This window comes from Culex quinquefasciatus, chromosome 2 (assembly GCF_015732765.1).
Source record: "Culex quinquefasciatus strain JHB chromosome 2, VPISU_Cqui_1.0_pri_paternal, whole genome shotgun sequence".
Lineage (NCBI taxonomy): Eukaryota > Metazoa > Arthropoda > Insecta > Diptera > Culicidae > Culex > Culex quinquefasciatus.
Genome location: NC_051862.1, coordinates 57,331,162 through 57,344,567, shown reverse-complemented (window position 1 = coordinate 57,344,567; position 13,406 = coordinate 57,331,162). Strand labels below are relative to the sequence as shown.

Here is a 13,406-nt window from a genome sequence, read left to right as displayed (position 1 = left end):
TTACGTTTGTATTCTTCTTCTGTTTTTTTGCAAGAAAATTCATGTTCGAATACAAATATCAAGCAATCGGTGATTCAGGTAGCTTGACAATTCAAATTTTCTTGATGATGTTTTTCAACTCAGTGCTCAAGCACGCGGATGACTTTTTCTTTGGTTGAAATGTTGTTTAGTTTTTCCTCGCAGATTTTTTTGAATTTGGTTGTTAAAAATTATGGTTAGACGTGGGTGGAGAATCCTGAGTTTATGTTCCATCATTTTACGGTGGATCCGTTCTTAAGGAGCTGCCGGATACAAATCACTAGAAATGGTTGGCAAATCAAAGATGACTCGAGGTAAATGATACGATACGATCACGACTAGTCAAAAAATGTTCGTTTTCTTACTTTAATTTAAAGAAAATCCTAAAAAGCCTGTATGTCATTAAATGGGAGGGGAGATTTTTTTTCTTAGATCTGCTCCTGTCGTTGTCCCGTTACGCAAAGAAAGTAAATAAATCTTTCCCAGGTCCCCAAAGAGGAGCACACTTGAAGAGCATCGGGGCCGGCATTTACAAAGCGAATTCAGCGGCAATTTTTACTCAACTAATGTTGTTAGAGCGAAAGTTAACATTCCATAGGTCGCACGACATAAGGTGTCAGAATCGAAAGAAATGGCTAGCAAAAATTCAAATTTGTACCAATTCGTTCACTTCAAAGAGCAAAAGTTTGTTTTTCAATTTGTGGAAACGTGTTGAAATGAAAAGGTGCGAAAAAATCAAATAGGCTAAACTGTGGCCATTTTTTTGTTTGCTTTTTAAATCCAGTTCTACGATGTTGTTCCGTCACGCCACATTTTAATTTCACAGGAAGAACGGGTTTAATATTGTTCAATCTAGATGACATTTTTATGTAACGCGCAAAAAAATAACAATAGTTTTAAATGGGCAAAAGAATCGTCAGTTCATGAAATGTATTGTTTTTTTTTTCAATTATTGTTTTATTTTTTTCAACTCAAATTACAATACTACTCATTTCCTCCTCATAAGAAAGGACTGGTTTAGGTTGACAGAAGCGGCCATGTTGAAAGTGGTTTAGTTTGACAATAGGTTTTTTTTTCTCTTTGTTTATCCCATCCCAGTTTTTTAGTATCTTTGGTCAAAGTCAAACTAAAAAGTGACGAACTGTCACTTTTTACACGGCGCTCACGCACACTATCAAAACAAACGTTTGGTAGTGTGTGTGTGAACTCCGTGTAAAAGGGGTGGCAAACTAAAAAGTGACAACAGTTGTTGTCAAACCATTGGGGTTTGAGTGTAAATAAATCACTCCTAACATTTCAGAAGGGCCAAAAATTTATGTTTTTGTTAAAGGCACAAAATCGTGCAAACGGTCATTCTTATGCATAATTTTGCTGAACTTTCTAAAATAAAATATTTTTCAAAGCACACTTTTATGTTTCAAGGTGTAAAAACTTAAAAAAAAACTGATCAAAAATGGACAAAATCATTACGTTTTCAAAAAACTTTTTCATAAAACTCTGATCATTCATGCAAACTTTTTATGTTTTTATATCAACATTTTAGTTTTTGTCTCCTCTAATACTTTGTAGAAGATTGGTACACTCTAAAAAATAATAGAATAGAAGATATTCAAAAATGGACCTTGGATTCAGGATCAAGGGCCTAAATTACCTTTTAGGGCAAAGTTTCACGGAAATCGAAAAGGGGTCTTAGAAGCTTTAAAAGGAACATTGTAAGGATCGACAACCCTTGATGTTAATAAAATGTTTAGATGATGTTGATTAAAAAAAATATGAACAGTTTGTAACATTTATTGAATCGATTTTTTGTATAATATAATTTAATGTGACAAAAATATGACACGCAGAACATTGGTAAAACGTGAATTGGCTTTTTATTTGATAAAAATGATTGTTTTTTTTTTTAACTGAATGAGGAAATTGTTTAAGTCTAACTATAATAGTACTTTTTCGACTCACTTCATTGTTAGTACATTTTCTGACAATAGAAAACAAAAATCCTTTTCAAACACTCATAACGAATTGTTAACGCATTGATTTTGCTATTTGAATAGCAAATAGAGGAAAAGGACGACTTGATTTTTTGTAAACTATTTTAAACTTAATACATTTAAGAATAGATAGTTTTGTGAATCCATTCGTCCATGTTGAACGACGCAACGTTTGTTCCGTTGATATCCTTGGCCTTGAAAATATCTAAAAATGTAAAACGTTATAATTTTCGTAAGAAGATATTGAAACATTCTTTATCTTACCAATCATGGTCTTGATCTTCACCGCACACGTGATAAAGTCATCGAACCAGATTTCACCCTCCCGCGACCCGTACCGGTGCATCAAACTGTTGAGGATCTTGTTGTTGAGGTTGTACCCGGCGGACTGCAGCGCCGCCCTCAGCTCGAACGGGTTCAGATGCCCGCTTTGATCGCGGTCGTACAGCTTAAAGACCGCCTTCCAGCGGGCAATCTCCGTGAGCAGCTTCTGGAACTCCAGAAAGCCAAGCTTGCCAGAGTGATCCTCGTCCAGCATGGCCACCATCGATCGGCAGGCATCCTTGGAGAACCCGATGCCGGTGCCGTCAGCTGCGGAAAAACGGGATTAGTGAGCGCTTGTTTTTTTAAGGTTATGTTTACCCTTGATGGCCGCCACCGGATGAGTTTTAAGAAGTTAGTAAAAAGCTACATACAACGCATCTCACCCGACATCAGCGGAGCCCGCTCCTTGGACATGATCAGATCATTCGAGGTGTTCTGCGCAGGTCGATTGTCCCCGCCTGCCATGTTGACGTACCAGTCCTGCAGGATGGCCAACAGGCCGCAGCAAACCGGTTCCCCCTCAGCTATGGGCAGTTTCTTACTATCGGAAGGTGATTCGGCGGCCAAAGGGACCGCGTACGATCTGGAGATTCCTTTGGCTGCGACGGCAATGTCATCGCGGAAGCAGTGATCCAGCACCAGCTTGAGCTCCATCCAGTCCACTTCACCGTCAACGCCGGCGACGTCCAGGAAGAGGCGCTCCATGGCTGCTCGTTGCGGGTTGGGTTTTGTTGGATCGGGGAGGTCCTCGGCGATCTGGAGGGAAATTGAGGAATTAATTGTGGCAAAAACGATTGGGAGTACATTAAACATGCAACAGATATTCAGAATGTAATTGGATGGTGGTTTTGGTCTGTATTTTGATTTTCAGTATGTGATCTTCAATCTAGGTTCTTCAGGCTATGATCCGTCAATGGTCAATGGTCAATGGTCAATGGTCAATGGTCAATGGTCAATGGTCAATGGTCAATGGTCAATGGTCAATGGTCAATGGTCAATGGTCAATGGTCAATGGTCAATGGTCAATGGTCAATGGTCAATGGTCAATGGTCAATGGTCAATGGTCAATGGTCAATGGTCAATGGTCAATGGTCAATGGTCAATGGTCAATGGTCAATGGTCAATGGTCAATGGTCAATGGTCAATGGTCAATGGTCAATGGTCAATGGTCAATGGTCAAAGGGTCCTGTATATTCCAATTTACGTACAACATTAAATAGGGGCAACACTTACTACTGGTGCTACTGGTTTGCTGTTGTTGTTGCTATCAGGTGTAACCTTAAAAAATATTCAGGCATAACAGCGATATATACAGAGAGATTAGCGACTTGCACACATGCTCTATCTAGATTACATCACAACAAGGGATCGTTTGCAGGGTATTAAGCGTTTAAGGGACCACAATACAACCATTCCATCTAACTAAACCTTACCCGTGGATCCGGTTCGCATACTCCGACGCACTTTTCGTTCTCGCACATGCAGTCCGGACACTCGGAGAACACCCGGATCATGAACTCGCCCTCGAGGTGCGGATCGAAGGTCGACGGGACGACGACGTACGTTCCGGGATCGAGCCGGAAGCGGCACGTAACTTCGCGCAGGTTGATGAAGGTAGACCGGGCTACGGAGGCGTTTCGCATAAAGAACTCTTTGGGTAGTGGTTTCTGGACGAGATCACGTTCGCTAACACGGTACACGATGAAGCCTACGGTGAGGCAGTCCATGCCTTTGTTGCGCTTCGAGCGTCGGTTCTTTTGCATTAGAGCAATTATGGCGGTAGCTTTGGCTTCATCGTCGTCCTTGTCCGGATCATCCAGGGTTACAACGTACTGTGGATTGTGCCAGAAGGTTTCAATGTGGTTCCGACAGCCTCCGGCTGTGTTACCGATGACCCACTCTCCTTCGAAAGCCGACTGCTTCCACGGATATTCTCCCTTCTGCCGAACGATCGGACAGTCCGGACTGAGGTTACAGATCTCGATACGATCAAAGTACTTGGTGAAATCTTGCATCGACATCCAAAACTCCCCATCAACTTCGAAGATCAGCCCAATCTCCCGCTTGGTAGCTTCCGGAATGTACTGCCACTCCGCACTCTTGTCACTCCAAGCTCCGTTCCACTCGTTGGCATTCCCCCACGGGTTCCGCAACCTCAACAACGGTATCTTTCCCTTCACGTTCGGCGTCTGAATGTCCACCATCTTTGCCATCGTCAGCGAGTACGCATGCCCGCGGATCAACCCCTGCGGCGTTTCTGCCTCCGGTTTGTACGGATCGGGCTCCAAGCTGCACGCGAACATCGCGTGATTCCGGAAGCCCTTCTCGATGATCTGAAACAGATCCTTCGGCGCATCCTTCATCTCATACGTTTCCGCTACCCCTCCGGTAAAGTCCACCATGGCTTCACTAGCCGAACCCCCACGCAACGTCTCGTACGATCCAAACAGCTTCGCGTAAGCCTTCTCCAGCAGCGCACTCCAGAATTCGTTCTTCTCGGACGACCTCATGTACACCAGCTTGCCCTGCGACGTTGGCAACCTGTCGTCAATGACCACGTCGTACCACTGGCCAAACCGCCAAAACCGAAAGTGAAAGATCCCCGCGTAGTTCTCCTTGAACCCATTATCCACCGGCACAACCCTCGTGAACAAATCCGGATCCTCGGTGAGATTCGCAGCGGCGGCCAGCAGCCAACAGTCCCCCAGCTCGCCCTGGTTCACGTCGAACCGCGAGTAGCTGTTCTCGAAGAACACCGGATCGGCGGCGATCTCCGACGGTCGTAGCCATTTGATGTACGATTTGGACTCCCCGGCGTACGTTAGCGAGGAACTGTTTGCCGGGAATTCCGGATCTTCGAAGAGGGTTCCGCTGCGAAGGCAGCGCGAGCGGAGTTCGTAAAAGTCTTGAGCCTCTGCGCTGGAGGGACCCTTTTTGGGTTGAGGTTTCTGAAAGCAAAAATCATTCGCATTAGCATAGAACTTGAACAATTGCTTGACGAGATCATCGCAAATTCTTTTTAAGGTTTCTAGACACGTCCCCATTATGAGACATCGAGTTCGATATCGGGAACGCACTCAATCGTTAATCAATTGTTTTTACGACAGTGCTACGCGAGTAAATACGTTTCGTTGTGGGTGGTCTTGCAGGCGGAGTACATAAGCGAAAGTGAGTTAATTACTATGGAGTACTGCAATGAGGAAGTAATGGCCAAAAATGCTTGTTCAGAGTATTTTGTACGAGATAAGCTTGACTTTGGGTGCATTTTAGAGCAATAGTTGAAAAATACATGTGATTATGTGATTGGGAGCTTCAAATAATTATTGTTCAAATTCATTAGAAAGTATTTAACCAAGTGTTGAGATATTAGTCTTTAAAGTATGATTTGAGTATCTTTAAAAGCTTGTCCACGAACAGGGTATACCCTATAGGGAGGTCGTTCACCAGTCCATCATCAATCTGCCACAAATATTCAGGAGTTGTTTGGACATATGTAACTAGCATCTAGCTTAATGATAAGTGGGGTAATTTTGGACACAAATTTTGAACGCCTAATAACCTTGAAAATCTTAAAATGTCTGTAACTAAGGCAAATTTCAATTGAATTTCCAAATTCAAAAATCTTCTGAAAGGGCTACAAAAATGTAACAAAATGAAGTGTGAAACATCCCAATTGGTTGAAACTAAAAGGACACCTTACTGAAAAAGGGAAATTTTTTAAACTCAAATAGAAAAGGGTTCCATCCAGATATCAATTCAATTCTAGCTGAAACTTGTAGGGAACATCTATGACTACCATCTAAGACTGAGAACGGTTAGTTTAAGGCAGCTTTTTGATAATGTGAATTTTTAAGGTGTAATTTTTTGCTCTGGAGACCTCTGAGTTCAATTTTCTTAAGATAATTTTATCAAATTTGAGTTTCTGGGCCAATTCCATAATACAAACATGTTTAAGGAAACTTCATCCATTTATATTCTATACCAAATGAAATTTAAAAAAAACGTTACATAATCCACCTTTAGGTGGTTGGTGCCTTCCTCTCATTTATAGTGATTTCAATCCCCCTAAAGTGTCCACATGTTTATGGATCTCCCCTAACGTTCGAAGTCCTAATAAAAATAACGTGAAGACTTCCATCATTGCCATGATTTTTCGTTCAAAGATATAAATTTTGCGCCCCTATCAATATTTTGACAAAATTTCTTCTACAAGTTGTTTAGAATAGTGCCCTACACATGCTGATTCATTTTGGTAACGATAATCCCATTCCTTGGGAAGTTATGGAAATCGTCATTAATCAATGATTGCCAACTAGGACGTCAATGACGGTACCACAAAATTATATAAATTTTGAAGCACAATTGATTTAGATCAAAAATTCCTTCAATGGCTTCAAGAAGGCAACAACCGGCACATGCTGATTCATTTTGGTGCAGAAATTCGTTAAATTTAATGACATACAGAGCATTTTAAAGTGATAATTATTTTTAATCCAAAATGATCAACGGCTTCACCATAAGTGATGAGTAAAAAAACATACTACCTACAGACTTTTTGTCAAGATTATACAGACACGGTCTTTGAGGAAAATGGCATCCCTCTACACGGCTTTTTCGTGGCGATCAGACCCGACCAGTTGAGGTTATGTGAATTCAGACCATTTTTTAAACTGCTTGTAATTTAAGATAGGTAAGTCAGATCTTGAAAATTCTTACTCCACCTAAAAGGTCTTCTCATATGCTTTCTAAAAATATATAACATGTGAGGGTTTCATGAAAAAAACACCCTTTTTACCATAGTTTTAATTTAATGTGAAACAGTTTTTTAACATAACTTTTAAAATACAGGATAAAACTGCATGAATTTAAATAGCAACTTGCTCAGCTGGTGATTCTGAGTCGATATGTACAAATGAAGGTAGGTCTAAAAGTTCATTTTCCAAGTGATTTTATAGCCTTTCCTCAGTAAGGTGAGGAAGGCAAAAATAAGAATCTTTTTTTCTCGGGTGACCTAGTTTTCTTGGAAACGAACCTGATTTAAAAAAAAATGTGAATCGGGTATTGGAATAATTGGAAGAAAATAAATATTTTTATTCATGATTCAATTGAGAAAATGGCTCAGGAATTTGATCAAATTTGGTAAAATCTGCCTTAAGAAAAAGTCTCTATTTTATATGTCTGCCTTACCCAAATCGTTCTCAGTCTCAGATGGTAGTCTCAGATATCCCCCAAAAGATCCAGACGAATTGAGTTTAAACTTTGTGTCCCAATTTGCCCCATTTTTCATTGATCTTGGGTGCTTATATTTGACCCAGATAAGGTCGATGCGAGATCGTTATGCGCTGCTTCTAGACTTGCTCTCAAGTGCCTAACTTAGTTTATTGTTTTGTTGAGTTATCAGACACATTGATTGTTTTATTTTTATTTTATTTATTTTTAACTGGTTGAATATTTTATTTATTTTAATAAACAATATTTTTTTAGGTCATTGGTCAGCTACAGATTAAACTAAAACTAAATGTGGTCCCTATTACTTTTAGTCACAGTAAATTTACGAATTCAGCAAAAACTTTAAATATATTTGAGTAAGTTTTTCAAAAATTTGAGTAAGATGAAATTTTCAGAAATGCTGGATTAAATTGAATTTAATCAAACTAAGTTCTGCCATTTTGTCGTCTTTTTCAAAATGATGGTGCATATAAACCAGAGATTTTTACACCAAGATTATTGTTACAGATATTTCAAAACAGTGATCATTTCGAGCCAAACATTTCATTAGGGCACAAAACCAAAAACCGCGATTCGAGAAAATCGCTTGCAAAAAGTGCACAACTTGTTTCAATTCCTATTTAAAAAAGAGAAGCTTGACTGATGGTATTTTTACTTATGATACGATAAAACACATCATTATCCTCAACTCTGCTTGAATGCTTTTTAATTTATGTTGATTTTCGCAATAAAACTCATTATTTAAAAAAATCTCGTTATTAGGCCCTTTTAACTTTCCAACTGTTGTTTATAATGGGCCCTTTCTAGATGCAATTTCAAAGAGAATTGAAAGGGCACTAAAGCGCTGTCATCCGATTGTTGTGTTGAATGATGTTTATGGGACCTTTTGTTCAGTTAGAAATAAAGAGGAATTCAGCGAACATTATGTCAATTGGTGAAGTTTTGTGATCGAATGGTGAGAATAAGGCATGTGAAACATAAAAATTCTTCAAATGTGTACTGAACAGCATCCGCGGGACCGTATTAAATATTGAGTTTCGGCGAAGTTTTTTTCTGCAGAAATCTTTGGTGAAACGTAAACCAAACGTTGTTTTGAAGTGAATTAGTGTTAAGAATGTATGAAAAGTTCACTTTATAACATAGAAAGTTCCTCAACTACGAAAAACTAACGAAAAAGAAAAGGGCACAATTGAACTTTTTTTCTGATTCGGAGTGAACATTGTTATGGGCCCTTTTGAGTTTTTGATTTTTTCAATAGGAAATTGTTTGTTATCAATCTGATTCTTGGAGGGCATGTAGGGAGTGTACTAATGAATGGAATAGTGGAATAATCCCGAATGTTTACGTTTTGGTTTTGTGCCCTAATGAAATGTTTGGCTCGATTTTACCACTCAAGTTTTTTGCTCAAGTTGTACAGCAGTTTAGAAGTAGGTTTAAATATTGAAGAATTCGACGACGTTTTTTCCGCTAGGTTCGCTGTTGTTCCAGCGGTGTTCGGAATGACAGCCCCCATACAGTTTGAGAAGTTTTTTGGGAAAAAATGCGTTTATAATGAAAAATCAAGCATTTTCAGAAAAGTGGGGTATTGCAAAGTGTGGCAATTTCGCTAACGATCATAATGCGTGGTGATTTGTAGTGATTAATTGTGACTGGTATTTTATTTAAACGATTTTTCTAAAAAGATGATCGATATTTTGGATAACTTGAGTTAAATGTTGCAAAAGTTAAAAGTAATGATGAAATATTATGTAAAAGTGTTTAAACTTTACTTTTCTTTCCGTTTGACCAAAATATTGACCTTAAAAATGCATTTTGGTGATTTTTTGGAAATTTTTGGAAAAATTCGAATAACTGGCAATGTTTTGAAAAAAATATTGTAATTATGCTGTAATATGACTCTAATAGTTTGTTCTATCAATAATACACACATAAGGAGAATTCTCAATCAAATAAATCTTATTTAAATCAATTTTTCAAAAGATCTTTTTGGTAAATTTGAGGAAAAAACATGAAAAATTAACTCAGCCCCTATGATTTATACATCATTCGATTCGTATATGCGATTGCCACACTTTACAATAACTTTCATTGACGTTAAAAAATATTTGAAGGAAATAAAAATCAAAAACTGCAAAAAAAAAAAAATATTTCCAAGCACGCTGTCATTCCGAACATCGTTGCGAAGTGCTTCTACTCGCCACCAGGATGCGTGCACGTTTCTGTCGAATCTCTCAATTGCGATGAACTTTTCATATCTCTGTTGTATAAAATACATTTGTCTAACGATTGTTCAACAAAATCATATTTTTGACAAGTTACGTGTGCTGAATGAATGGACAAAAGGTCGAATGGACAAAAGGTCGAATGCCGAAAGGTCGAATGGACAAATGGTCGAATGAACAAAAGTTTGAAAGTGGACAAAAGGTTGAATCTCGGATTAGTTTTCAAAAAGCCGTAAGAGCCAATGGTAAACAAAGCCTTTTTTGCCTCGGTATTCGACCTACTTACGGAAAACCATATCAAAAAAGCTTAAGATTGTTCATCTACACGTCTATCAAGTGCCCCAAACTAGAAATAAATGAAATTTTGTTGCAATTTGGAGAAATACGAATATTAGTGTCGGAGGTCACGGTGGCTCTTACGGCTTTTTGAAAACACACCCGAGGAATGGACAAAAGGTCGAAAGAACAAATGGTCGAAATATAAAAAACGTAAAAAATGTGTACACATTGAAAATTCAGAGGACTTCTGAATAAAACTTGCCCACGAATTGTTGGAAACTTTTTGTAAATTGAGGACGAAAGGGGTTATCTTTTTTAAATATAAATAAATACGATCGATTTTTTTTGTGTATACAGCTTTATTTTTGAAATCAGTTTTTCCTAAGGATCTGATTAGACCATGAAGGAACAATATAAAAATATTTAATAAGCAATACTTTTTCATGTTTCTACTTAAAAATATTTTAAGTTGAACTTTTTTTTGAAGAACTGTGCATATTTGAAAGAATGAAAAAACTCACAAACTCATTACGACAGTCATGAAAAGGTTGCTGAGTAAAAATAAACTCAGGTCGACCTAGTTTTAAAATAACTGCTCATGTTTAGTTTCATTTTTTCCCATTGCCAATTTTGGAATAAGAAGATAACTACTTCCTCGGTTTCTGTGCACCCTTAAATCAAATTCGAGCCAAAAAGTGAAGAAATATATGTTTCCACTTAAATTTTAAGAATTTTTGGGAGTTTTAAAACTTCACGGGAAACAGGAAATATATGTTTTGTATTTTTATTTTTTTTTTGTTTTTAACATTAAATTCGAGTTCTCTTAACCACTCAGTACATTTTAATTTTAAAATAAACAAATGAAATAAAATAATAACTTCCTTCATCATTTTCAAATAAGAATACCCGTTTTTCACAGATTTTTTAAGTTCATATAAGGCCGATGCAAATATTTAAAAAAGTTTTTGTCCCTCGGCCCTGGCCGAGGTCAAGGGGGGGGACAAAAAAATAAAAAAATATAAAAAATTAAATAACAAGCCATAGTCTTCACATTTAAATGAAAAAAGTGTTTTAAAATGCATTTTACACTAGCTCAGTTGTATTGCAATCATTAGTTTTCAAAAAATCTAAGATCTGACAAAAACAAAAATTGTATCGAAAAAAAAAGATTTTGCATCGAAAATTTTCAAAAAATCTTGAGATTTTTTAATAAACCCAAACATGCTTAAAATGATTTTAAACGCAGAAGAATGTATTTTAATTTGATTTCAGCTGGTTGCACTTGAATTTTCATTGAAATTTTGAAGTTTATTGTAAAAATTTTTTTGCCCCCTGATTTTTCGGGCCAATTTTGAAGGGGGGAGGGGGGGGTGACAAAAACTTTTAAAAATATTTGTACCAGCCTAATCGATGTTTATACAAATTTTGTTTGATTGAAAAATAATGTCACCGATTATTCGATAGTTCATATTCGGCATCGAAAAAAAGTCAAAAGTCAACGACAAATTCGTCATCAATGAAATGCCAAATATCAATTGTCGGAACGCCTTAAGTAAACAGCATTCAACAATTGATAATTTTGTGACTGATAAGGGTAGATACCCCAATAATATCTTTAATCATATACGAACAAATCGATATCCACAAGCTGAACTGGCGTCGATTTCAGACAGAAAGTGCAAAAAGAGAAAGATTGCATTCATTCATCACGCAAAAACACATTCACTACTCGACTCGTTTTCTCCTTTCAAAAATCCTTGGCCATGCGCCAAACTTTTGGCGACAACCTGCAGCTTTCCGTCAGTCAATGTCGATTTTCTGCTCTAAATTTCCAAGAAAATTACGAAATTCGTCACGAAGCATATCCACTTCACAACACCACGCTCTATCGCCGGTCGAATTAGCAGCACACAAAAACTTAATTTATTTCGTTTAGAACGATTGAGTGAGCTGCTTTTCAGATTCGCCAATCACAATATTTTGAATGTTGGCGGTGGTTTGCCCTAACCGAAAACCATATTGGTCGACGCCGATAAGAAACTCACTCTCGTTATCGCGTCTTTTCTCAGCGTTGAATTTGAAATGAAAAAAAAACTCAGTTGCGATCAAAACTCGCCCTTTCACATTCATTCTCTCACTCTTCCTTATGTTCCGCTCGACTTGACAGAGTGAATCACATTCAACAGGTTTTTGTTTTCCGGCGTCTCTTTTTTTGAGACCTTGGCAGTGAGAAAATCTGTTTTGGCTTCTCTTCTGTTCTTTTCGGGATTCAACGAGTTGGCACTTGAAGTTAAAATTGATTTTTTTTCTTGGTCCGTCTTTCACAGTTTCACTTTTTTCGTTGAGCAACAATTCATCTTCTAAGACTTGAACTGATGATTATCCCTCATAAACCGTCGCACACACACAATTCATAAGTCACACTTTGGCGGTTAATTTTCTAAAATTAAAATCTCGGCACTAAATCCCACTCTTTCTTTTAAGTATTTGCGACGTCCCATCAGCTTTCATTAATCCTCTCACCCCGTCCCGGCCAAACTCAATGGGCATAAACCGCGTCCTGGATTGGTGCAGCTTCTTCGGTCCATTGCGGCTATTGTCGTTGAACTCCCGGACCAGCGATTCGATCGCGGTACGCGCGGCTTGTTCCGGCATGGTTCCGGCCTTCTCGAACCACGCTTGAACGGTTTGGCGGGCTTTTGTTTTTTCAAGTTACACTTACTCAAACAAAGAATCTAACTCGGAACAAACGATTAACTTGATACCAAATCTTGAACGCGTAGAATCCTCGACGGCGTAGCGTCTAGCGAGCCTGTACCGAACAGCTCCAACGGCTACCAACGAACGACTGATTCGGCGGACGGCGGAACCTGAGAGTGGAAAACTCGAGCACGCGAGATATGCTTCAAATCCGTTCGGGTAGCGTGCGAGAGAGAGACCACTTGAATGTCCGATGGATTTTTGAGGTTTTTTGTTTAATGTAATTAACCGATATAGACTGCATTTTTATGAAAGTTGGCTGATTGTATCATTATTATTAAAACTACAATGTCGCTGGTACGTACTTCATGTATTAGCTCAGTACAGCTTCTTCACTAATGTTATGCAAAAACATAAAATAGTCTCATTTGAAACACAATTCTACCTAATCTTTTAATAATTATCTTTCTCTTTGAATAACGATTTTTCGGGCTGGTCATACAGATAACATTTTTGATTTGCGTGAAACTTTGTCCTAAGGGGTAATTTTTGTCCCTGATCACGAATCCGAGCTCCATTTTTGATATCTCGTGACTGGGGGGCGGTATGACCCCTTCCATTTTTGTATATTCGAAAAAAGTCG

At 38.2% G+C, this 13,406-nt stretch overlaps 1 protein-coding gene across 3 annotated transcripts; it reads right to left on the bottom strand.

Moving 5' to 3' along the window:
* Positions 1 to 1,793: 1,793 nt before the first annotated feature.
* On the bottom strand, positions 1,794 to 12,920 carry LOC6042617 (calpain-A). 3 transcript variants are annotated; one of them, XM_038252605.1, is made up of 6 exons: positions 12,587 to 12,920; positions 3,767 to 5,281; positions 3,567 to 3,611; positions 2,705 to 3,089; positions 2,274 to 2,600; positions 1,794 to 2,214 (listed from the first exon to the last, which is right to left on the bottom strand). In XM_038252605.1, the coding sequence occupies exons 1-6, from the start codon at positions 12,716 to 12,718 to the stop codon at positions 2,129 to 2,131; spliced, it is 2,490 nt and encodes an 829-aa protein (XP_038108533.1). In that variant the 5' UTR covers positions 12,719 to 12,920; the 3' UTR covers positions 1,794 to 2,128. The 3 variants fall into 3 exon arrangements, with proteins under 3 accessions (XP_038108533.1, XP_038108534.1, XP_038108535.1); XM_038252606.1 differs by having other exon boundaries at positions 2,717 to 3,089; XM_038252607.1 differs by lacking the exon at positions 3,567 to 3,611.
* Between the last annotated feature and the right edge of the window lie 486 nt (positions 12,921 to 13,406).